The sequence below is a fragment of the Elephas maximus genome, chromosome 2, assembly GCF_024166365.1.
Source record: "Elephas maximus indicus isolate mEleMax1 chromosome 2, mEleMax1 primary haplotype, whole genome shotgun sequence".
NCBI lineage: Eukaryota > Metazoa > Chordata > Mammalia > Proboscidea > Elephantidae > Elephas > Elephas maximus.
In genome coordinates this window covers 80159902-80187024 of record NC_064820.1, presented here as the reverse complement: position 1 = coordinate 80187024, position 27123 = coordinate 80159902, and the positions used below count along the sequence as shown (strand labels likewise).

Sequence of the window (27123 nt, the reverse complement as noted above, 5' to 3'; positions counted from 1 at the left end):
CAACAAGATGACTGACTGGTTTGAGCTGATCTCATTCATTCATTTTGCATACATTTACTAAGCCCAGGCCCTGTGAGACATAAAGCTAAAGCAAAGCTGAACATTACCCTCCAGGATGTGACAGTCCAGAAAGAAAATAGGCTAGCTCTGTGAGAATCTTCCAAACAATTTGACTTTAAGAGCCATCATCTTCTTCTCCAACTGGAGATTATAAGTATGATGTTGGATCTCTCCAGCCCGAGTGGTTTCCTTGTTCCACAGTGAAGTATTAAATGAAGGTGGGAAAAGTAGGTGGTAAATCTTCAGAGTGGGTTTTGATATCTAGGTAGACAAATAGCTAAGCTGATTCATGGCCAACAGCTCAGTCTCTGGAATCAGACAAACCAAACAATAACAAGCCAGTTGTCACTGAGTCAATTCTGACTCATGCTGACCCCATGTGTTTCAGAGTAGAACTGTGCTCCATAGGGTCTTCAACGGCTATGACCTTTCAGAAGTACACTGCCAGGTCTTTCTTTCGAGGTGCCTCTTGGTGGATTCAAACTTCTAACCTTTTTGGTGAGCAGCCGAGCACTTTATCATTTGTGCCACACAGGGACTCCAGAATCGGATAAGCTAGTTTCAAATCCTGGCTCCTCCTCTTCTTAGATGTACTATCTTTAACCTCTCTCTGTTTCAGGTTTCTCATCTGTATGTTGTTATTATAATAATACTCCTCTCACAAGATTGGGAGGGCTAAATGTCAAAGTCTTAAGACTACTGCCTGGTACATAGTATGTGTTTAATAAGCCTTATTTATTATCAAATTTCATGGGGCAAAGTCAAGATTTACTCACCCTAGGGCCAGTTAGCTTCTGTCTTCCGTGTTAGAGATCATAATCTGGACAACCATCTTACAAATACATGCTATAAGCCATAAGGTCAATATGGGAAAATAAGTAAAGCCCAAGCCCTAGGGGTAATGAGTAAGCACTTTAGTCACCAAATACAAAGCATATACCCAACTCATTGCCCTCGAGTCAATTCTGACACATACGGATCCTAAACGACAGAGTAGAATTGCCCCATAGGGTTCCCAAGGCTGTAATTCTTTCATGGAAGCAGACTGTTACATCTTTCTCCCCAGAGCGGCTGGTGGATTTGAACTGCTGACCTTTTGGTCAGCAGCCAAGTGCTTAATCACTGTGTCACCAGGGCTCTTTGCATATACTATGTCTTCAGATAGACCATTCCAAAATGAAAACTGCCAACATAAAGATTTTGTGTGTGTATAAAGAAAAGACATCTGATGTGATTAGATTTTTCCTCCATAGCTGGAAGACTTAGATTGGTTATGTGCCAACAAATTCTACCAAAGGAAGGTGGGCTCACCTTATCAGCAACATCCACCCTGGCCTTGTGATTAAGCAGGAAATCCACCGCAGATAAGTGATTCCTCCCCACTGCAAAGTGCAGGGCTGTGCGGTTCATCTGAGGAAACATAATTAGTGTTTTAGTATGATAAACTCTGCCAGTCATCCGGTCATTACCGAGCCTTTGAGGGACTCCTGTTCTTGAATAAGAAGCCCTGGTAGTGCAGTCCTTAAGCACTTGGCTGCTCACTGAAAGGCTGGCATTTTGAACCCACCAGCTGCTCTGCAGGAGAAAGATGTGACAGTCTACTTCTGTAAAGATTATAGCCTTGGAAACCCTATGGGGCAGTTCTATTATGTCCTACAGGGTCACTATGAGCCAGAAGCAACTCGATGGCAACAGGTTTTGGTTCTTTGAAAGGCCATAATTTTCTGCCAGGTGTTTGTATTTTGATTATTTAGCTCACTCTTTGCACCTGCCTTTGAAAGTAGTGAGACTCGTGTCCAGCAGAATCCTGCCTCCAGCAATCATCAGACAACATCAGAGAATTTGGCAATCCACTGAAGGCTATGCCTCAAGTTGAAACCCACTGCATAACCTGTCACTGTGGTAATAGGATGGATTTCATTTAGAGAGCCGAAGTTGTATTTTTATGCAATCATTAATAACGGTAAATATTTTCTGCTTAGAATACACCGATAATGCGTAGCAATAATTTTCCTAGATGTTCAGTCCATTCGTGGGCTTTCTTCTTCAATTTTTTGGAGTGTATATACTACTAATACAAATAAACTGATTTTGAAAGAAAGAAGGAAGGGAAGACACAGATAGAGAAAACTATACAGCTCTATCTTTTGCTTCAAAGGAACACCAAGATGGCACTCCTGGGATGCCCAGAAAGAGCCTAATGCATTTCCGACAATGGAAGTTTGTTGGTAAGTAATACATGTGTCATATTTTCAATATTATAGATAAATTTTGCTCCTAAAGAAGACGCCTAGGCATGCATTTACTATTCTCTTTTTCATAAATAATTTATTGCAAAAATATAAGATCTGTTTAAACATTTGATGCTCTTGCTAGCTAAACCAGTGATAAACTAAGTTTGACAAAACATGAATTATCTTACGTGGCATGTGATCTAGAGTTTTGTGCTTGAATGTCAAATGTGGGCTCATAAGCTCCTCTATTGGCTTTATTTGTGAGAAAGGATGCAGGCCAGAATAGCATCCAAGAGAATTCAATAAAACCATTTACATTTTTTCCCATCTCTATCATCACAGATTTTAATCTACTCTCTGCCATGTTAACAGTTTGCTGTAAACAGGATAAAGCAGATGTTGTTAGAAAGTATAATACAACTCACCAGGAGTCTGTAACAATTTGCTGCAGTAACGGTAAATTAAAGTGTCCTAGATTGTACTATCCAAGAACTTTAACATAAAAGCATGGTAAAATATCAGAAAGTTGTACGTGAAAAAAAGATTTTATTACAACTTTTTTTTTGTATGTCAAAAATTTTAAATGGTTGAAACAGTAAATTGGAAAATCTAATTCCTACCACTTGGAAAAATGACTACTGCTTCATTTATCTTACTCAACTACTAATCTTCCATGGTCATAATAATCTTCAGAGATGTAAACACACAAACATTTTTGAAACTATGTAGCTATTACTTCCAGATATGCTTGCTTATTTTCCCTTCCTTCCTTCCTTCTTCCCTCCCTCCCTCCCTCCCCATCTCCTTCCTTCCCTCCCTCCCTCTCTCACTCCTTCTCTTCCTTCCTTCCCCCCCTCCCCAATTTTTTGGAAGCCCTGGTGGCATAGTGGTTAAGAGCTACTGCTGCTAACCAAAGGGTCCACAGTTTGAATCCACCAGGTGCTCCTTGGAAACTCTATGGGTCAGTTCTACTCTGTCCTATAAGGTCGCTATGAATCGGAATTGACTCAACAGCAATGGGTTTTTTTTTTAATTGTTTTGCAGCAAAATTTCATTATTATTCTATTCTTTCTAGGATGTCTATGGAACACGAATACTACACACACCCATAACACATGAGACACACATACATGCATTATATACATACACACACATAAATTCACACACACTCACATATAAACACATACTCTTACATACACACACATAAATGTGAAGCTTTCTTCCACTGCCAACGATAGATGCAGTTCAGACTGCGCTCCAGTTTCTATGATTCCACGCCTGGGACAGATCCAGGTTTTGAGGAACCCAAAGTTTAGACAATTTGGAAAGACTTCTTTAAAGCCAGAGTCAGCAGGCTTAACTGATTGCAGCTAAAAATTTCTCACTTTAGCAGATTTTGCAAAATCACGTAACCGAGGGAACATGTCGCTCCCGGGTCTTCAGAAGGGACCTTCACAAGCGAGGAGGCTTGAGCTTATGCTTCATTTAGCATCCCCGTAAACCTACCTTTGCCACCCTCACCTGGACCATCGCACAAATTCTCTGAAGCAATTGACCCAGCATCAAACTCTTCATTTTAATAAACTCCGCCTAGAGGGGCTGTCAGGAGCCCTACTGGTGCCTCAGTTAAGCACCTGGCTGCTGACTGAAAGGCTGGCAATTCAAACTCACCACAGGCTCTGTGGGAGAGAAGATTTCAGCCTAGGACAGCCCACGGGGCAGTTCTACTCTGTCACACAGGGTCACTGTGAGTCAGATTGACCCAATGGCACACAACAACAATGGAGGGGCTTTGAGGAAATTCTTACAAAACCAAACAGTAGGAAATCCATATTTCTGGTGGTGGACTTCCCCCTCAACATCCATACACTTGAAGAGCTAGCAATTAAGAGGCAGGTTTCAGAAATGGCCTCATTGCCTAATATGCAGATGTACTATAGTTTATGAGCCCTGGTGGTGCTGTGGTTAGGTGTTTGGCTGCTAACCAAAAGGTCAGCAGTTCAAACCCACCAGCTGCTCCTTGGAAACCTTACGGGGCAGTTCTATTCTGTTCTATAGGGTCGCTCTGAGTCAGAATCAACTCAACAGCAATGGGTTTTTTGTTCTACTATATTTTAAAAGCAGTAAAATGAAAATTTTTATTTTCCTTTGGATTTCGGTTTGCAAGAACTTAACCACAAAGGGCGTCCTTGGAGAGAAAACAACCCGGACTGTGTAGCAAAAGATGCTCTGCCTTTCCAGAATGTGCGTCCAAAGTGACCCACAGGCTATAATCCAGGATCAAGTCCAGGCCCATAACCTTGACAGCTGGCCTCACTGCCCACCCACAGGCTCTGCACAGGTGTGCACAGAGACCCTATGCATTTCCTCTGAGAAGATAAATGAAAACCCTCCAAGCCCCCCCTCCCCACTGCCTGATCCTACCTTTAGTGTAAACGCCCTCAGAGGAGCTCTCCCTCTTCTCACCCAGCACAATCATTTTGATTTTGATTATTATTTCATTTGACCTATGTATACCCAAGCCACCACTTGGAACAGCTGCTTGTCATATTTTTAACTTCTACTCACACTGTTCACAGCATTAATGTTAACCTTCTTTTCAAACAGCTTCTCCATGAGATCCAAATTATTGCTTTTAGCGGCATTCTGAAAGCTTCTCTCATTTGGCAGCACTGAAAGAAAGCAAGTAAGCATGACTGAAGGAACTCAAGGGGGCCAGAGAGAAAGCAAACCTCATTGGCAAACCTTGGAACTCTAAAAACTCAGCAACAGCAGCTTGGAGCCTTCCACATTCTGCAGTTGAGGAGAAGGGAAGTTTGCCTCAATGTTCTATAAAGCCGTAGTATCAAGATTCCGCTTTCTCCTAGCACTGTGTTTTCAGACCCTTAAACATGTTCCTGGTCCCAAATAAAACATTATGCATGAGGACCACCCTGAAGTCAGCAATGTCGTTTCTGGCTCTAGGAGGTCAGAGGGCAGATATGGACTTCCCAGGGACACTGTTTATAAAAAGTATTGTACAAGATTAGTCTGGGAGGAGCCCAAAAGCTCCATACAAGCTTAGAGAGATAAAATTGTTGTCTGAAGAACCCTGAACGGAAGCCAGCCTGCAAGAACAAAACCTTAAAATGCAGTACGTCATATAAACACACATACAAAAGCAAAAAAGATGAACACGTTATATTCTCATTTATATTAAAGGAGATTAAAGTAGGTTCACACTGTATTAGTTTCTTAGGGCTGCCCTAACAAAATACCACAAACAGGGTGGCTTGTAGGAACAGAAAGTTATTGTCTCACAGTTCTGGAGTCCAAATTCCGGGTGTTGGCAGGGCCAGCTCTCTCTGTCTGCTCTAGGAAAAGATCCTGCCTTGTCTCTTCCAGCTTCTGGCAGACCCATGCATTTCTTTGTTGTCCCCTGGCTTTGTAGATTCATCTTCCCATGGCTTTCGTTCCCCGTGTGTCTCTCTGTGTCTTGTTCTTCTCTAAGGATAGCACTCATATTGGATTAGATTATGGGCCACCGTACTCCAGTATCACCTCATATTACTTAACTGATTATATCTTCAAAGACCTTATTCCAAACAAGGTCATGTTCATAAGTACCAGTGGTTAGATTTCAACATAAATTTTGGGGAGGACACAATTCAAATAATAACACACATACTCTAAGCACTATATATAACACACATATGCGCACCCAGAGGGCAGATATTATTAACTAGCATAGAGAAGAATCCAGGATTTTTTAGTTTTTTTTTTTCTTTTTTAAATCATGTAACGGAGCTAAATGTCTCTCAGGGGACAACCCCAACATTGAGGGATAGACTCAGAATTGAGGCTAAGTAGAATCAGCGATCGACCATCTTCAAAAAAAAAGAAAACCTAGGAAAGGCTTTGTAGATGGGTTGCCAGGAGTGTCCCAGGTCTCTACCAAAGACTCTTTAGAATGCTGCCAAGTCCAGTCAAGGACGAGGAGTATCTTCATGGGAGATGTTCACATTCATTCTTTATATCATCCAGATTGCTCTCTTCTTTCTCACTCCTACTCTTTTTTTTTTTTAATTGAATTCATGGAATTTTATTTATCATATTAAGTCTTTTTTTAATTATTACTGTGCTTTAAGTGAAAGTTTAAAAATCAAGTCAGTCTCTCGTACAAAAATTTATATAAACCTTGCTATATACTCCTAATTGCTCTCCCCCTAATGAGATAGCACACACCTTCCCTCCACTCTGTATTTTCATGTCCATTCGGCCAGCTTCTGACCTCCTGTGCCCTCTCATCTCCCCTCCAGGCAGGAGATGCCAACATAGTCTCATGTGTCTACTTGACCCAAGAAACTCATTCTTCACTAGTATCGTTTTCTATCCCATTGTCCAGTCCAAACCGTCTGAAGAGTTGGCTTTGGGAATGGTTCCTGTCTTGGGCTAACACAAGGTCTGGGGACCATGACCACTGGGGTCCTTCTAGTCTCAGTGAGACCATTAAGTCCGGTCTTTTATGAGAATTTGGCATCTGCATCCCACTGCTCTCCTGCTGCCTCAAGGGTTCTCTGTTGTGTTCCCTGTCAGGGCAGTCATCAGTTGTAGCCAGATACCATCTAGTTCTTCTGGTCTCAGGCTGATGTAGTCTCTGGTTTATGTGTCCTTTCTGTCTCTTGGGCTCTTAATTACCTTGTGTCTTGGTGTTCTTTATTCTCCGTTGCTCCAGGTGGGTTGAGAACAATTGATGCATCTTAGATGGCCACTTGCTAACATTTAAGACCCCAGACACCACTCTCCAAAGTGAGATGCAGAATGTTTTCTTAATAGATTTTATTATGCCAATTGACTTAGATGTCCCATGAAACCATGGTCCCCAAACCCATGCCCCTGCTACGCTGGGCTTCGAATCGTTCAGTTTACTCAGGAAACTTCTTTGCTTTTGGTTTAGTCCAGTTGTGTTGACCTCTCCTGTATTGTATGTTGTCTTTCCCTTCACCTAAAGTAGTTCTTGTCTACTATCTAATTAGTGAGAACCCCTCTCCCTCATTCCCTCCCTCCCCGCCTCATAACCATCAAAGAATATTTTCTTCTGTGTTTGAACTATTTCTCCAGTATTTATAATAGTGGTCTTAAATAATATTTGTCCTTTTGCTACTGGCTAATTTCACCCAGCATAATGCCTTCCAGATTCCTCCATGTTATGAAATGATTCACAGTTTCATCATTGTTCTTTATCAATGTGTAGTATTCCATTGTGTGGATATACCATGATTTATTTATCCATTGATGGGCACCTTGGTTGCTTTCTTCTTTTTGCTATTGTAAACAGTGCTGCAATGAACATGGGTGTGCATATATCTGTTTGTGTAAAGGCTCTTTTTTCTCTAGGATATATTCCAAGGAGTGGAATTGCTGGATCGTATGGTAGTTCTAGTTCTAGCTTTTTAAGGAAGCTCCAAATTGATTTCCAAAGTGGCTGTACCATTTTACATTCCCACCAGCAGTGTATAAGGGCTCTAGACTCTCCACAACCTCTTCAACATTATTTTGTGTTTTTTGGATTAATGCCAGCCTTGTTGGAGTGAGATGTAATCTCATTGTAGTTTTGACTTGTATTTCTCTAATGGCTAATGATCATGAGCATTTCATGTGTCTGTTAGCTACCTGAATGTCTCCTTTAGTGGAGTGCCTGTTCATATCTTTTGCCCATTTTTTAACAGGGTTATTTGCCTTTTTGTAGTTAGTTTTTGCAGTATCATGTAGATTTCAGAGATCAGGTGCTGATTGGAAACATCATAGCTAAAACTTTTTCCCAGTCTGTAGGTAATATTTTTACTCTTTTGGTGAAGTCTTTGGATGAGCATAGGTGTTGGATTTTTAGGAGCTCCCAGTTACCTAGTTTCTCTTCTGCATTGTTAGTGATGTTTTGAATTCTATTTATGCCATGTATTAGGACTCCTAACGTTGTCCCTATTTTTCCTTCCCTGATCTTTATCATTTTAGATTTTATATTTAGGTCTTTGATTCATTTTGGTTCGTTTTTGTGCATGGTGTGAGGTATGGGTCTTGTTTCAGTTTTTTGCAGATGGATATCCAGTTATGCCAGCACTATTTGTTAAACAGGCTGTCTTTTCCCCATTTAACTGACTTTGGGCCTTTGTCAAATATCAACTGCTCATATGTGGATGGATTTATGTTTGGATTCTCAATTCTGTTCCATTAGTCTATGTGTCTGTTGTTGTACCCGCACCAGGCTGTTTTGACTACTGTGGCAGTATAACAGGTTCTAAAATCAGGTAGAGTGAGGTGTCCCACTTTGTTCTTCTTTTTCAGTAATGCTTTACTTATCTGGGGCCTCTTTCTTTTCCCTATGAAGTTGGTGATTTGTTTCTCCATCTCATTAAAAAATGCTGTTGGAATTCGGATCGGAATTGCATTGTACCTATAGATCACTTTTGGTAGAATAGACATTTTTACAATGTTAAGTCTTCTTATCCATGAACAAGGTATATTTTTCCACTTATGCAGGTCTCTTTTGGTTTCTTGCAGTGGTGTCTTGTAGTTTTCTTTGTATAGGTCTTTTACTTCTCTGGTAAAATTTATTCCTAAATATTTTATCTTCTTGGGAGCTACTGTAAATGATATTGATTTGGTGATTTCCTCTTCGATGTTCTTTTTGTTGGTGTAGAGGGATCCAACTGATTTTTGTATGTTGATCGTGTACCCTGACACTCTGCTGAACTCTTCTATAAGTTATGGTAGCTATCTTGAGGATTCTTTAGGGTTTTCAGTGTATAAGATCATGTCATCTGCAGATAGAGATACTTCTACTTCTTCCTTGTCAATCTGGAAGCCCTTTATTTCTTTATCTAGCCTAATTGCTCTGGCTAGTGCCTCCAGCACAATGTTGAATAAGAGTGGTGATAAGGGATATCCTTGTCTGGTTCCTGATCTCAAGGGGAATGCTTTCAGACTCTCTCCATTTAGGCTGATGTTGGCTGTTGGCTTTGTATAAATGCCCTTTATTATGTTGTGGAATTTTCCTTCTTATTCCTATTTGCTGAGAGTTTTTATCATGAATTGGTGTTGAACTTTGTCAAACACCTTTTCTGCATCAATTGATAAAATCGTATGATTCTTGTCTTTTGTCTTATTTATATGATGGATTACATTAATTGTTTTTCTAATGTTGAACCATCCCTGCATACATGGTGTGAATCCCACTTGGTCAGGGTGAATTATTTTTTTGATATGTTGTTGAATTCTATTGGCTAGAATTTTGTTGAGGATTTTTGCATCTAAGTTCATGAGGGATATAGGTCTGTAATTTTCTTTTTTTTTGTGGTGTCTTTACCTGGTTTTGGTATCAGGGATATGCTGGCTTCATAGAATGAGTTTGGGAGTATTCTGTCCTTTTCTATGGTTTGAAATACTTTTAGTAGTAGTGGTGTTGACTTTTTTCTGAAAGTTTGGTAGAACTGTGCAGTGAAGCCATCCAGGCTAGGGCTTTTTTTTTGGTGGGAGTTTTTTGACTACATTTTCATTCTCTTCTTTTGTTATGGGTCTATTTAGTTGTTCTATCTCTGTTTGTGTTAGTTTAGGTAGGTAGTGTGTTTCTAGGAATTTATCCATTTCCTCTAGGTTTTCAAATTTGTTAAAGTGTAATTTTTTGTAGTAATCTGATATGATTTTTTTCATTTCAGTTGGGTCTGGTGTAATATCGCCCATCTTATTTCTTATTTGGGTTATTTGCTTCCTCTCCTGTTTTTCTTTTGTCTGTTTGGCCAATGGTTTATCAATTTTGTTAATTTTCTCAGAGACACAGCTTTCGGTCTTGTTAATGCTTTCAATTGTTTTTCTGTTTTCTATTTCATTGAATTCTGCTCTAATTTTTATTTTTTGCTTTCTTCTGGTGCCTGAGGGTTTCTTTTGTTGCTCTCTTTTTATTTGTTCAAGTTGTTGGCATAATTCTTTGATTTTGGCCCTTTCTTCTTTTTGGATGTGTGCATTTATTGATATAAATTGACCTCTGAGCACTGCTTTCACTGTGTCCCAAAGGTTCTGACAGGAAGTGTTTTCATTCTCATTGGATTCTATGAATTTCTTTATTCCATCCTTAATGTCTTCTATGACCCAGTCTTTTTTGAGCAGGGTATTGTTCAGTTTTCAAGTGTTTGATTTCTTTTCCCTGCTTTTTCTGTTATTGATTTCTACTTTTATGGCCTTATGGTCAAAGAAATATCACATTAAGTTTTTGTCATGTTGAGTTTTTTCCATTCAGAGATATAAAAAGAGTAATTATATTCAGGTTAGGCTCCACTAAACTTTGCCACATTAGAAAGTGACCCTCATCCTCAGAGGCTGAAAACCAAAAAACCTGTTGCCATCGAGTCGATTCTGACTCCTATCGACCCTATAAGACAAAGTAGAACTGCCCATAGGGTTTCCAAGGAGCAGCTGGTAGATTCAAACTGCTGACCTTTTGGTTAGCAGCGTAGCACTTAACCATTACACCACCAGGGTTTCCAGAGGCTGGGAACCCCTGAAATTAGAGAAACAGAAAGTAAGATCCTTTGGAATCTAGAAAGCAATATGCCAATAGAAAAGATTCACATACCACATAATGGCTGTGGTCCATATGCATAGTCCACATAAAAAGCTTGGGATTTGTGGAGTAACTGGGGAGGACTTCCCAGGGGCACTGTGAAAAGTATTGTACAAGATGAGGCAGGGAGGATCCCAAAAGCTCCATACAAACTTAGAGAGATAAAATTGCTGTCTGAAGAACTCTGAACAGAAGCCAGGCCTGCAAGAACAAAACCTTAAAATGCAGCACGTCATATAAATACACACACAAAAGCAAAACAGGATGAACGCGTTTTATTCTCATTTATATTAAAGGAGATTAAAGTAGTTTCACACTGTATTAGTTTCTTAGGGCTGCCCAAACAAAACACCACAAACAGGGTGGCTTATAAGAACAGAAATTTACTGTCTCACAGTTCTGGAGTTCAAATTCAGGGTGTTGGCAGGGCCATACTCTCTGTCTCCTCTAGAAGATCATTCCTTGTCTCTTCCAGGGGAGAACTGGGTTAGCAGCTATAGTGTAGGAAGTTCTTCTGAGGGCTTTATTTTACTTTTTTAATTAATTAATTTAATTTTTATTGTTGTTTTTGAGAATACACACAGCAAAACACACAGCAATTTGACAACTTCTACATGTACAATTCAGTGATATTGACTACATTTTTCAAGTTGTACAAACATTCTCACTCTCCTTCAACAAGATGGTCCTCTTCCATTAACATAAACTTACTGCCCCCTAAGTTTCCTGTCTTTTGAGTTGCTGTTGTCAATTTGATCTTGTATAGACAGGTCTTAAAAAAGCACAATGCTCAAGGCATTCTTTACTAGTTAAGCTAAACTATTGCTTGGTTTTAAGAAGCCTACTCCTACTCTTGTTATCATTCCAGGTGACTTCAACATCTTTGTAGATGATTAATCCAAAATCTTGGCCTCTCAGTTTCCTGACTCCCTCACCTCTAATAATCTTTCCCTCACCTGACCTCGGCCACCCAATTTCAGAGTCATACTCTTGACCTAATCATCATGAAAAACTGCACTACCTCTGAAATCTTCACTTTAAGAATCCCATTCTCCAACTACCACCTCTTCATCTATTCAGCTCACCTACCCTATCTTGTTCTCCCAGTCCAGAAATTCTGCAACCTCATCAAGTCCTCTGATTCTCACCACCTTTTCATATTATTTATTCCTATGTCCTTACTTCCCTTCTTAACCAATTTAGATTCCATGATCCATTCTTGAAATCACTTCTATGCAAACTCCCTTGTTTTTCTTGCTACTCTCATCCCTATTGGACTGTTGCTGTTGTCAGGTGCTGTCAAGTAGGTTCCGACTCATAGCAACCCTATGTACAAGAGAACAAAACACTGCCTGGTCCTGCGCCATGCCCACAATCATTGTTATGCTTGAGCCCACTGATGCAGCTACTGTGTCAATCCATCTCGTTCCGGGTCTTCCTCTTTTTTGTTGACCCTGTACTTTACCAAGCATGATGTTCTTCTCCAGGGACTGATTTCTCCTGACAATATGTCCCAAGTATGTAAGACATAGTCTTGCCATCTTTGCTTCTAAGAAGCATTCTGGTTGTACCTCTTCCAAGTCAAATTTGTTCATTCTTTTGGCAGTCCATTGTATATTCAATATTCTGTGCCAACACCACAATTCAAAGGTGTCAATTCTTCTTCTGTCTTCCTTATTCATTGTCCAGCTTAGTTGGTCAGAATTCTAATTCTGAGATTAAACTTAACTGCCACCTGCTCCACTTCTGCGCCTGAACATAGCAATTGGTCAATAAATGATAGCTATTATTATTTTTTTATTATTTATTATTTATTATTATTTATTATTTTATTATTATTTGGCTAGCAATACAGAATAACTGTCCTGCAAGCACAAGAGAAGGAAAAAGAGTGAGAACTCAGTCTGGAATTGACAACCTCTCAGCCTCTATTCAAATCCTGGTTGAATACACGGGTAAGGTATGAGTTTACTATCTATACAAGATTCCGTAAACTCTCAGTTGTATGGCAGGCAATCTTGACTCCCAGAAGCAAATTTTGGATTTCCTAGTGTAGCACCCTTTCGATATTTTACTTTGGGCATCAGCTTGTCTCTCCTGTAACAATGAGAGCTGTGGAACTTAACCCTCTTTTTCTTTTCCCTGCCTGTCAGAATATTCAGAGTTAAATTTGGTACCCAGCTATATTAACGATATATTATTTTCCTCCTCCTCTACAAAGATTCTGAACTCTCTTATATTTGGTTAAATGCCTTTGGCATATGTGTTTTATTATAAACGCCCTCAAATCTTTTTTTTTTATTTGAATTTGAAATATGCAGGAACTGGAGTTGTAAATATACAATAATCACAACATCTGTTGCTTAAACTAAGAAACACATCAATTCTACTTCTTTATCAACAAGTTGTACTCATATAAGTGTATATTCCTGAAACCCTGCAGAGCACTTATTTAACTTTGTGATACCGAGGAAATAAGAGAATGAAAGATACTATTATCCCCATTTGGTTCAGGAGAAACTATTAAGCATATAATGAATTAGGGATGTTGAGAGTATAAACAAGCCACTGTCCCTGCCCTGGAGAAGCTTACAATACTTAAGTTAAAGTTTAATTGCAAGTAGTAGAAAACTCACAATGTTATTTTTGATACGTGCCATAGAGTTGGGTTTCGTTAAGTGCCAGGGACTGGTCCTTCCTGATAACATGTCCAAAGTACGTGAGGCGAAGTCTCACCATCCTTGCTTCTAAGGAATATTCTGACTGTACTTCTGCCAAGATAAATTTCTTCATTCTTTTGGGAGTCTATGGTACATTCAATATTCTTTGTCAACACCACAATTCAAAGACATCAATTCTTCTTTGGTCTTCCTTACTCATTGTCCAGCTTTTGTACTCATATGAAAAAAGGCAACTGAAAATACCATGGTTTGGATCAGGCACACCTTAGTCCTCAAAGTGACATCTTTGCTTTTTAACACTTTGAGGAGGTCTTTTGCAGCAGATTTGCCCGATGCAATATGTCATTTGATTTCTTGACTGCTGTTTCCATGATTGTGGATCCAAATAAAATGAAATCCTTGACAACTTCAATATTGTCTCCATTTATCATGACAGTGTTTATTGGTCTAGTTGCGAGGGCTTGTGTTTTCTTTATGTTGAGGTGTAATTCATATTGACGGCCGTAGTCTTTGATCTTCATCAGTAACTTCGTCAAGTCCTCTTTGCTTTCAGTAAACAAGGATGTACCATCTGCATATTGCAGGCTGTTAATGAATCTTCCTACAATCCTGATGCTGCATTCTTCTTCATATAGTCGAGCTTCTCTGATTATTTGCTTGGCATACAGACTGAATAAGCATGGCAAAAGGATACGACCTGACACATCTTTCCTGATTTTAAACCATGCAGTATCCCATTGTTTTGTTCAAATGACTGCCTCTTGGGCTATGTACAGGTTCCACACGAGCACAATTAAGTGTTCTGGGATTCCTGTTCTTCACAATGTTATCCATAATTTGTTATGATCCACATAGGTGGATGCCTTTGCATAGTCAATGAAACATAGATAAACATCTTTCTGGTATTCTCTGCTTTCAGCCAAGATTCATCTAACATCAGCAATGACATCCCTCATTCCATGTCCTATTCTGAATGTGGCCTGAATTTCTGGCAGTTCTCTGTCAATGTTTACTGCTGTAAACATTTCTGAATTATCTTCAGCAAAATTTTACTTACATGTGATATTGATCATATTGTTTGATAATTTCTGCATTCTGTTGGATTACCTTTCTTTGAAATGGGCACAAACATAGATTTTTTTGCAGTTGGTTGGCCAGGTAGTTGTCTTCCAAATTTTTTGGCACAGACCTGTGACTGTTCCCAGTGTGGCATCCATTTGTTGAAACATCTCAATTGGTATTCTGTCAATTCCTTAAGCCTTGTTTTTCGCCAATGTGTTCAGTGCAGCTTGGACTTTTTCCTTCAATACCATAGGTTCTTGATCATATGCTACCTCGTGAAATGGTTGGGTACAGTGACTCTGTGTATTCCTTCCACCTTCTTTTGATACTTCCTGTGTTGTTCAATACTTCCCCCACAGAATCCTTCAATATTGCAACTCCAGGCTTGAATTTTTCAGTTCTCAGCTTGAGAAATGCCGAGTGTGTTCTTCCCTTTTGGTTTTCTAACTCCAAGTTACACATTTCATTATAATACTTTGTCTTCTCAAACTGCCCTTTGAAATCTTCTGTTCAACTCTTTTACCTCACCATTTCTTCCTTTAGCTTTAGCTACTGTACATTCAAAAGCAAGTTTCAGAGTCTCTTCTGACATCTATTTTGGTCTTTATCTTCTTTCTTGTATTTTTAATGACTTTCTGCTTTCTTCATGTACAACGTCCTTGATGTCATCCCACAACTCGTCTGGTCTTTGGTCATTAGTGTTCAGTGTGTCAAATCTATTACTGAGATGGTCTCTAAATTCAGGTGGGATATACTCAAGGTTGTATATTGGCTCTTATGGACTTGTTCTAATTTTCTTTAGCTTCAACTTGAATTTGCATATGAGCAATTGATGGTCTGTTCAACAGTCAGCCACTTGCCTTGTTCTGACTGATGATATTGAGCTTTCCCATCATCTTTTTCCACAGATGTAGTCAATTTGATTCCTATGTATTCCATCTGGTGAAGTCCACATGTATAGTCACCATTTATGGTGTTGAAAAAAGGTATTTCTAATGAATAGGCTGTTGTTGTTGCAAAATTCTACTATGTGATATCCAACAGTGTTTCTATCACCAAGGCCCTATTTTCCAACTACCAATTGTTCTTTGTTTCCAAATCTCTCATTTGAATCACCAGTAATTACCGATGCATCTTGATTGCATGTTTGATCAATTTCAGGCTGCAGAAGTTAGTAAAATCTTCAATTTCTTCATCTTTGGCATTAATGGTTAATGCACAAATTTGAAAATCAGTCATATTAACTGGTCTTCCTTGTAGGTGTATGGATATTATCATATCACTGACAAAGTTGTACTTCAGGATAGACCTTAAAATGTTCTTTTTGACAATGACTGTGATACCATTTCTCCTCAATGTGTCATTCTCGGCAGAGTAGACCATATGATTGTCTGATTCAAAATGGCCAATACCAGTACATTTCAGCTGACTAATGCCTAGGATATCTGTCTTTAAGCATTCCATTTCATTTTTGACAACTTCTAATTTTCCTAGATTCATACTTCGTAGAGTCCACATTCTACTTATTAATGAATGTTGCAGCTGTGTTTTTCTCATTCTGAGTTGTGCCACATCAGCAAATGAAAGTTCCAAAAGCTTTACTCCATCCACGTCATTAAGGTCGGCTCTACTTTGAGGAGGCAGCTCTTCACCAGTCGCATTTTGAGTGCCTTCCAACCTGAGGGGCTCATCTTTTGGCACTATATCAGACAATGCTCTGCTGCTAGTCATAAGGTTTTACTGGCCAATTTTTTTAGAAGTAGATCACCAGGTCCATCTTCCCAGTCTCTCTTAGTCTAGAAGCTCTGCTGAAACCTGTCCACTATTACTTAAACAAGATAGAAGTTTCTTTTTCTCTTATACTTAAGAAGTCTTGAGGCAGTCAGTCTAAATTACTTCATAGTTTCTGGGATGCAGGCTTTTTCTATCTTTTTGCTCCACCAAACATAACTTTCATTCCCCAAGTCACCTAATGGTTCAAGGTGGCTGTTGGAGCTCCTATCATTATGGCTGAAGGACAGCCAGCAGGAAGAAGGAAGGAGCAAAGACAGGAATATATCTTCTCTTTAATGACACTTTCCAGGAGTTACACACGCTAACTTCTGATCTGCCGCCCTCAACTACACAGCTACACATGGCTCCAAGAGAAAGTGGAGAACGTAGACTTTGTTCCAGGTGGCCTTACGTCCAGCTAAAAATCAGGAGTTCTTTTGTAATGAAAGAAGGGGAAAATGAGTGTTTGGGAGGCAACTGTATGTCTCAGTAGTTGGCTTCTGGTTTAGGAAAGGTACACACAAACAACTCAAAAACAATTCAGAAACAATGCAATTTTATGCAAATATTTACTGAGTGCTGCTTGGTGCAAAATGCTGAGCTAGAGTTCTGCAGACAACACAGAGTTGAGTATAGAAAAACCTTCTACACACGTGAGTGATACAATTCAAGTTTGTGTGATTTTCTGTTGGGGAAATTTCTTATTACCAGAAACCTGTGGAAACTGCTAGTGGTTGCAAGTCAGAAAACTATTGCCCCCAGAGTAATTTACAGTCCCTGAATGAAGTGGAGAGTGATATAAGAGAGTAGCTGCAATTACCTCCTGTGTTGTTCATCCCTCTACTTATCCAAACAGGACATAAAGTATTCACACTGTAAGGAGCCTCAGACATCACTCCACCCAATGTGTCCATATTCTAGATGAAGTATCTGAGGCCCAGAGAAATCACTGCCACAGAGTTAGTTTGTGGCAGAACCCAAGTTTTCTGATGTCCAGCTCAGGGCTGTTAACTCTACATCCTCTCTCAGCCCAGTCCTTCTGGGCATTCATTCCCAGCATGCCCTTGCCAATGTCATCACTGACCTCCACATTGCCAAATGTACCAGACGCATCTCAGTCCTCATCTTACTGCACCTGTTTGCAGATGCTGATATAAGTGGTGGCCACTCTCTCCTTGAAACATTTTGCTTTTGCCTTTGTGATGCCACACTCCTTTTTAGTCTTTTCAGCTGGAGCCTTTGTGTCTGTTCAAACAGAGCTTGATTCTTGACCTTTTTTTCTTTCTCCATTCTCACACTCTTCTTAGATTATCTAGTTCTATGGTTTCAATGTACGCCAGCGACTCTCAAATTGATACCTCCAATACAGACCTCTCCGCTTAATTTCAGTCATTACTATTCAACAGCCTACTTCTCATCTCCATTTGGTGTTTACGAAGCTGCTCAAAATAATATAGCCAAAACAGACTCTTGATTCCACGCCCCTCCTCAAAACACAAAAACCCATCCTCCCTGTCTTTCCCAACTCAGTAAAAGTCCCCATCATCCATCCAGTTACCCAAGCGTAGGAATCTTTTTATCTTATCTAATTCAGCAACAAAACCTCTACCTCTAAAATACATCCCAAATTAGCCCACTTCCCCCCTCCACCATTACTTCCATAGCCTAAAAAAAAATAATAAGGTACCACAAATGTTTGCCTTGACTCCTCCAAAACTCTCCCAGCTGGTTTTTTCTGCTTCTTCTCCTGCCTCACTACAACCTCTTCTCCACACTGCAATCAGAGTGATCTTTTAAAAACAAAAATTACAGCGCATTTCTCCTTTCTAAAACCATCTAAGAGCCTCCAATTACACTCAGAAAAAAATCTAAGCTTCTTTACTAGGGCCACAAGATGTCGATGAACTGGCCCTGCCTACCTCCCCAACCTCATTTACTCTTCCCTTCACTCCTTATGCTCTAGGCTGGTCTTCTTTCTGTTCCTAGAATGTATCAATTTCGTTCCTGCCTTGCATTTGCTATCACTCCTACTTGGAATACTCTTCCTCCTGAACTTTCCATGCCTGGTTCCTTCCTATCAGTATCTGCTCAAATATGCAGCCTTACTTGACCACCAAATCTAAGTTCGTCCCCAGTCACATCATCCTGTTTTATGGCCCTTACAGCATTTACTGCTACCTCAAATTATCTTTTTATTTGCTTATTTGTTTTGTTGTCTATCAACCCTTCAACACAACTAGAGTGTGAGCTTCATTGTCATCTTCTTAGGAGCTGTTATATCCTCTCTGCATCTCCACACCTAGTACATGTCTAGCAGATAAAAAAATCAAGAGTGAATGAACAAACTAATTGCACATTATATTAAGTCACTGGTACACTGCCTCAAGGCTGATCTTTAGGAAGTGAGGCCGCCCTATCCAGCAGACTTGGACTTCAATCATTCTCAGCTTTCGAGGACTCTTCCAGAGTGTGCCCAGTTTATGGTGTAAATCTATTCCCAAGGCACAGATGATCCACACCATGCTAGAAAATACCCAAGTACAGAAAGGTTAAGTGACTTGTTTAAAGTCAAACAATAAATCAGCGCATGAGTCAGGATATAGGAGACAGGGCACATGAAACTCTTTTCCTTATTTGCAAAAGGGCTTAATCATTTATTTAATAATCTTCTTTGTTAAGCTGAAAGAGTGATACTTCCTTTCCATCCTCAATACAGGGGGAAATATGAACCAAAACTTGGGTGAGCGTGGATTCCAAAGTTGAAAACCTGTCCAGAAGGAATTTGGTGGTGGAGGATGCGTCACTGCAGGTACCCCAGGGCAAGTCATCTCATGAACTTCCTTCCCGCTAGCGTCCAGAAGCACTGCACTGGGCACCATCTCAAGTCCCTTCGGCCGGGCCCGCCCTCAGCGCCCACCGCGCACCGCCCACCGTCCACCACCGCCGCCGCCGCTTGATTTTCCGAGACTTTGTTCTCGGGACTCACAGAGCTCGTGTCCGGCCTCGGCTTCCTCCTCCGGAGGCCCCGCCTGCTTTGGGATCCCGGACAGGCTTCGCCAGGGCCGGGCCGCCACAACCCTCAGGTCTTGCTTAAGCCGCTTCGCGGCAGCGGCCGTCCCAAGCAGGAGCCCCCTGGCCGCAGCCCCGCCACCCGGGGCGCGCCCGCCCGGACCCATGTCGGCTCCCGGGGTCGCCAAAGCACGGGGCCGGGCTCCAGGCCCAGGGCGCGGGAAGGATGTGGGCAGGTTGGACGGGCTGGAGGGCGGTTCGCTGGGCAAGTTGCCCCAGGTTCTCAACCTTGCCCTGGTTTGGGCAGGTCTGGGAAAAACCCGCCTTCAGGGGTGGTGTGCGCTGGGTTATGATTTGGTTTTACCTGAAACTTCCTGAGAAATCTACAATCCATTAATAAACTCCCAGGTCATACTCCGCCAATTCTTTATACAATTTTGAGAAATGTGGAGGTTGAGTTTGTAACCAATATTACTGGAATTTCAGTATGAGATCATTTCTAAATGGGCTTCCAGAATCTTCTTTCGAATAAAATCACTCTTTTTAATTTCTCATTTGATATCGATCATGCAATTGTAATACTTCCTGGCTGATTCTTTTTAAAAATGAAATAATACAGAAACAAGTCTAACAAATTCTGACTCCAAAATTAAACTTCAAATACAACAAAGGTTATCTGGTTTTATGTTCTTGTGAATTTATGAAGTTTTTTTTTTTTTTTTAATTCCTCATTCCCTCCTTCCTTCAGCCCCTGATAACTGCTAATCTTGTTTTGATGGATTTACCTATTCAGGATAATTGATGTAAGTGGGATCATATAGTATTCGTTCTTTTGTTTCTGGCTAGGGTCGCTATGAGTCGGAATCGACTGACAGCAGTGGTTTGGTTTTTTGGTGTTTCACTTAACACAATGTTTTCAAGGTTCATCCATGCTATAGCATGTTCAGAAGTTTCTCTTTATAACTGAGTAGTTCTCCATTGTATGTATATACCACATTTTGTTTATCCATAAAATGTGTTTCATTTTAATAAAAGCTATGAAATTTCAGTTCTTCTTTCAAAGTTGTCAGTTTTTCTCTTCTAATTATTGTGCACAAAATTGGAGACATTAAATTCAAAACGTTTCCTTATCAATGAAGAAACAAATATATAAAAGCTATGAAATTTCAGTTCTTCTTTCAAAGTTGTCAGTTTTTCTCTTCTAATTATTGTGCACAAAATTGGAGACATTAAATTCAAAACGTTTCCTTATCAATGAAGAAACAAATATATAAAAGCTATGAAATTTCAGTTCTTCTTTCAAAGTTGTCAGTTTTTCTCTTCTAATTATTGTGCACAAAATTGGAGACATTAAATTCAAAACGTTTCCTTATCAATGAAGAAACAAATATATGGCAAAGTATTATTTATTGTATTCAGAACACCTCCTAGAACTTCAAACTTTCTTTTTTAAAAAATAATTTTTATTGTGCTTTAAGTGAAAGTTTACAGATCAAGTCAGTCTCTCACACAAAAACCCATATACACCTTGCTACACACTCCCAATTACTCTCCCCCTAATGAGACACGAAAAGAGAGAGTGGAGGGAGAGAGCGGGCTGTCTCATTAAAAAATAATAATAATAATGAGGCAGCCTGCTCTCTCCCTCCACTCTCTCTTTTCGTGTTCTTTTTGCCAGCTTCTAACCTCCTCCACCCTCTCATCTCCTTTCCAGGCAGGAGATGCCAACATAGTCTCAAGTGTCCACCTGATCCAAGAAGCTCACTCCTCACCAGCATCCCGGGAATGGTTCCTGCCCTGTCCTGGGGCAACAGAAGTTCTGGGGGCCATGACCACCAGGGTCCTTCTAGTCTCAGACCGTTAAGTCTGGTCTTACGAGAATTTGGGGTCTGCATCCTGCTGCTCTCCTGCTCCCTCAGGGGTTCTCTGTTGTGTTGCCTGTCAGGGCAGTCATCGGTTGTAGCCGGTCACCATCTAGTTCTTCAGGTCTCAGGATGATGTAGTCGCTGGTTCATGTGGCCCTTTCTGTCTCTTGGGTTCATAATCATCTTGTGTTCCTGGTGTTCTTCATTCTCCTTTGATGCAGGTGGGTTGAGACCAAGTGATGCATCTTAGATGGCTGCTTGCTAGCATTTAAGACCCCAGACACCACTCTTCAAAGTGGGATGCAGAATGTTTTGTTTATAGATTTTATTATGCAAATTGACTTAGATCTCCCCTGAAACCATGGTCCCCAGACCCCTGGCCCTGCTACGCTGGCCTTCGAAGCATTCAGTTTATTCAGGAAACTGCTTTGCTTTTGGTTTAGTCCAATTGTGCTCACCTCCCCTCTATTGTGTGCTGTCTTTCCCTTCACCTAAAGTAGTTCTTATCTACTATCTAATTAGTGAGTACCTTTCTCCCACCCTCCCTCCCTCCCCCCTCTTGTAACCACAAAAGAATGTTTTTTTCTCTGTTTAAACCATTTCTCAAGTTCTTATAATAGTGGTCTTATACAATATTTGTCCTTTTGCAACTAACTAGTTTCACTCAGCATAATGCCTTCCAGGTTCCTCCATGTTATGAAATGTTTCACAGATTCATCACTGTTCTTTATAGATGAGTAGTATTCTATTGTGTGAATAATACCGTAATTTATTTATCCATTCATCCATTGATGGGCCCCTTGGTTGCTTCCATCTTTTTGCTATTGTTAACAGTGCTGCAGTAAACATGGGTGTGCATATATCTGTTCGTGTAAAGGCTCTTATTTCTCTGGGATATATTCCAAGAAGTGGGATTGCTGGATCGTATGGTAGTTCTATTTCTAACTTTTTAAGGAAGCGCCACATTGATTTCCAAAGTGGTTGTACCATTTGACATTCCCACCAGCAGTGTAGAAGTGTTCCAATCTCTCCACAGCCTCTTCAACATTTATTATTTTGTGTTTTTTGGATTAAAGCCAGCCTTGTTGGAGTGAGATGAAATCTCATTGTAGTTTTGATCTGTATTTCTCTAATGATCGTGAACATTTCCTCATATATCTGTTAGCTACCTGAATGTCTTCTTTAGTGAAGTGTCTACTCATATCTTTTGCCCATTTCTTTGCTTTTCTTTTTTTTAAATAATTTTTATTGAGCTTTAAGTGAATGTTTACAAATCAAGTCAGTCTGTCACATATAAGTTTATATACACCTTACTCCATACTCCCACTTACTCTCCCCCTAATGAGTCAGCCCTTCCGGTCTCTCCTTTCGTAACAATTTTGCCAGTTTCTAACCCTCTCTACCCTCCTATCTCCCCTCCAGACAGGAGATGCCAACACAGTCTCAAGTGTCCACCTGATACAAGTAGCTCACTCTTCATCAACATCTCTCTCGAACCCATTGTCCAGTCCCTTCCATGTCTGATGAGTTGTCTTCGGGAATGGTTCCTGTCCTGGGCCAACAGAAGGTTTGGGGACCATGACCGCCGGGATTCCTCTAGTCTCAGTCAGACCATTAAGTCTGGTCTTTTTATGAGAATTTGGGGTCTGCATCCCACTGATCTCCTGCTCCCTCAGGGGTTCTCTGTTGTGCTCCCCGTCAGGGCAGTCATCAGTTGTGGCCGGACACCATCTAGTTCTTCTGGTCTCAGGATGATGTAAGTCTCTGGTTCATGTGGCCCTTTCTGTCTCTTGGGCTCGTAGTTGTCGTGTGACCTTGGTGTTCTTCATTCTTCTTTGATCCAGGTGGGTTGAGACCAATTGATGCATCTTAGATGGCCGCTTGTTAGCATTTAAGACCCCAGATGCCACATTTCAAAGTAGGATGCAGAATGTTTTCATAATAGAATTATTTTGCCAATTGACTTAGAAGTCCCCTTAAGCCATAGTCCCCAAACCCCCGCCCTTGCTTCGCTGACCTTTGAAGCATTCAGTTTATCCCGGAAACTTCTTTGCATTTGGTCCAGTCCATTTGAGCTGACCTTCTGTGTATTGAGTGTTGTCCTTCCCTTCACCTAAAGTAGTTCTTATCTACTAACTAATCAGTAAAAAACCCTCTCCCACCCTCCCTCCCTCCCTCCCTCATAACCACAAAAGTATGTGTTCTTCTCAGTTTATACTATTTCTTAAGATCTTATAATAGTGGTCTTATACAATATTTGTCCTTTTGCCTCTGACTAATTTCGCTCAGCATAATGCCTTCCAGGTTCCTCCATGTTATCTTTTGCCCATTTCTTAATTGGGTTATTTGTCTTTTTGCAGTTGAGTTTTTGCAGTATCATGTAGATTTTAGAGATCAAGCGCTGATCAGAAATGTCATAGGTAAAAACTTTTTCCCAGTCTGTAGGTAATCTTTTTGCTCTTTTGGTGAAGTCTTTGGATGAGCATAGGTGTTTGATTTTTAGGAGCTCCCAGTTATCTAGTTTTTCTTCTACGTTCTTTATGTTTTGTATACTGTTTATGCCGTGTATTAGGGCTCCTAACGTTGTCCCTATTTTTTCTTCCATGATCTTTATTGTTTTAGATTTTATATTTAGGTCTTTGATCCACTTTGAGTTCGTTTTTGTGCATGGAGTGAGGTATGGGTCTTGTTTCATTTTTTTCCGGAAGGATATCCAGTTATGCCAGTACCACTTGTTAAAAAGACTGTCTTTTCCCCATTTAACTGTTTTGGGGCCTTTGTCAAATATCAACTGCTCATATGTGGATGGATTTATGTCTGGATTCTCAATTCTGTTCCATTGGTCCATGTGTCCGTTGTTGTACCAGTACCAGGCTGTTTTGACTACTGTGGCGGTAAAATAGGTTCTAAAATCAGGTAAAGTAAGGTTTCCCACTTTGTTCTTCTTTTTCACTAATGCCTTATTTACTGGGGGCCTCTTTCCCTTCCATATGAAGTTGGTGATTTGTTTCTCCATCTCATTGAAGAATGTCGTTGGGATTTGGATTGGAATTGCATTAAATGTATAGATCGCTTTTGGTAGAATAGACATTTTTATAATGTTAAGTCTTCCTATCCATGAGCAAGGTATATTCTTCCACTTATGTAAGTCTCTTGGTTTCTTGCAAAAGTGTACTGTAGTTTTCTTTGTATAGGTCTTTTACATCTTTGGTAAGATTTATTCCTAAGTATTTTATCTTCTTGGTGGCTACTGTAAATGGCATTGATTTGGTGATTTTCTCTTCGATGTTCTTTTTGTTGGTGTAGAGGAATCCAACTGATTTTTGCATGTCATATTCCAATACTCTGCTGAACTCTTCTATTAGTTTCAGTAGTTTTCTGGAGGATTCCTTAGGGTTTTCTGTGTATAAGATCATGTCATCTGCAAATAGAGATACTTTTACTTTTTCCTTGCCAACCTGGATGCCCTTTATTTCTTTATCTAGCCTAATTGCTCTGGCTAGGACTTCCAGCACAATGTTGAATAAGAGTGGTGATAAAGGGCATCCTTGTCTGGTTCCCGATCTCAGTGGGAGTGTTTTTCAGGCTCTCTCCATTTAGGGTGATGTTGGCTGTTGGCTTTGTATAAATGCCCTTTATTATGTTGAGAAATTTTCCTTCTATTCCTATTTGCTGAGAGTTTTTATGATGAATGACTGCTGAACTTTGTCAAATGCCTTTTCTGCATCAATTGATAAAATTATGTGATTCTTGTCTTTTGTTTTATTAATGTGGTGGATTACATTAATTGTTTTTCTAATGTTGAACCATCCCTGCATACCTGGTATGAATCCCACTTGGTCCAAACTTTCTTTTAAAAAGTGTGTGACAATACAGGGGAAGTCAGCACAACTGGACTAAACCAAAAGCTAAGAAGTTTCCTGACTATAGCCAAACACTTTGAGGGACAGAGTAGCAGGGTCAGGGCTCTTCGGACCATGGTTTCTGGGGACATCTAGGTCAACTGGCATAATAAAATTTGTTAAGAAACCTTTCTGCATCCCACTTTGGTGAGTGGCATCTGGGATCTTCAATGCTAGCAAGCAGCTATCTAAGATGCATCAATTGGTCTCAACCCACCTGAAGCAAAGGAGAATGAAGAACTGTAAAGACACAAGGAAAATATGAGCCCAAGAGACAGAAAGGGCCACATAAGCCAGAGACTCTGTTAGCCTGAAGCCAGAACTAGATGGTGCCCGACTACCACCACCGACTGCCCTGACAGGGAACACAACAGAAAGTCCCTTATGGAACAGGAGAAAAGTGGTATGCAGACCTCAGATTCTAGTAAAAAGACCAGACTCAGTGGTCTAACTGAGACTGGAGGGACCCCAGAGTTCATGGCCCTCAGACTGTCTGTTAGCCCAAAATTAAAACCATTCCTGAAGCCAACTCTTCAGACAAAGATTAGACTGGACTATAAGACATAAAATGATCCTGGTGAGGAGTGTGCTGCTTAGCTCAAGTAGACACATGAGACTTTGTGGGCAGCTCCTGTCTGGAGGCCAGATGAGAAGGCAGAGGGGGACAGGAACTGGTTGAATTGACACAGGAAATACAGGGTGGAGAGAAGAAATGTGTTGCCACATTGTAGGGAGAGCAACTGGGGTCACATAACAATGTGTGTATAAGCTTTTGGATGAGAAACTGACTTGAATTGTAAACTTTCACTTAAAGCACAATTAAAAAAAAAAGAGCAAGGAAAAAAAAAAGTATGGAATGGGCCTAATGTTCATGATAGAGACATGATCAAAACTATAGCAGATTCAGGGCATTAAATATTTGCAGTATTAGCAGGCTATGCATTAACATGGAAATTATTTGTAATATGTAATTGCAAAAAACAAGATACAAAATTATATATATATATATATATATATATATATATATATAAACCTGTTGCTGTTGAGTTGGTTCCGACTCATGGCAACCCTATAGTACAGAGTAGAACTGCCCCATGATGTTTCCAAGGAGCAGCTGGTGAGTTCGAACTGCAGACCATTTGGTTAGCAGCCGTATCTCTTAACCACTACACCGCCAGGGATATATATATATATATGCTCATAACTAAATTTTTAAAAATCAGAACACGACATACACAAAAAAGAAAGTAACAGTGGAAACTGCTACTATCAATGAAAATCATACAAACAACTACAAAAAGCTCTGAATTGTGTTATCCAAGTAATTCATGTCACACAAATTGCTTTCAAATTCTAAGCCAAGAAATTTAATTTGTTAAAATCTTATCAATGACAAGAAAAAATGCATCATCGTGTTATGCTCCATGCCCTTATAATAGTGCGTGGTACTTATCCTATTATAGCAGATGAAACCAAACCCCCAAATCAGTCGTTATGTGAACTATATGTAGTTTTGGTTGGGCTCAATTTCCTTATTTTCCCTGAGATCTTGGGGCTAGAGGAGAAGCTATGGAGCATACTACAAGTGATATTCTTTCATCCTGTTTCAAACAACAGATTAGTTCTCAACCACAAGATTAATTCTGAGTATGCTAATGCGTACAAGATATGGCCCCACATGATCTGGCTGTACCTATCTCTCTGACCTCAGGCATGACAGCTTTTCCCCATTCATATTATTCTTCCAGTGTTTCCCTGCTTCACAGCCATTAAGCTTCTGTTTTCTTCTGCCTAGAATGCTACTCCACCCCTTGATTTTTTTTAAGGGTTTAGTCTTTCATATTATTAAGGTCTCAGCTCAAATATCACTTTGATAGAGAAGCCTTCTTTGATCCCACTAAAGCAGTCTCCCCACCTTCTCTCTTCATTCCCATAAGCTGTTAC

General features: G+C 40.1%; 1 protein-coding gene and 1 long non-coding RNA gene across 13 annotated transcripts in view; one reads left to right on the top strand and one right to left on the bottom strand.

Moving 5' to 3' along the window:
• Positions 1-19579, bottom strand: part of ANKDD1B (ankyrin repeat and death domain containing 1B) — an 80922-nt gene extending 61343 nt beyond the window's left edge. For 8 of the 12 annotated variants that reach the window (XM_049866019.1, XM_049866047.1, XM_049865994.1 and 5 more), the window contains exons 1-3: positions 19390-19579; positions 4863-4966; positions 1372-1470 (exon numbers count right to left, since the gene is read on the bottom strand). In XM_049866019.1, the coding sequence (XP_049721976.1) occupies positions 1372-1470; positions 4863-4966; positions 19390-19579 (393 nt within the window). Of the gene's footprint in view, positions 1-1371; positions 1471-4862; positions 4967-5039; positions 5958-10899; positions 11076-17223; positions 19171-19389 lie in introns of those variants that run through there. The other 4 variants (XM_049866004.1, XM_049866091.1, XM_049866065.1 and 1 more) reach the window with 4 other exon arrangements.
• Positions 1531-19400, top strand: LOC126065736 (uncharacterized). The gene is made up of 3 exons (XR_007514918.1): positions 1531-2288; positions 4902-4980; positions 19120-19400. It is a non-coding gene; the product is annotated as an uncharacterized LOC126065736 (long non-coding RNA).
• Positions 19580-27123: the final 7544 nt, after the last annotated feature.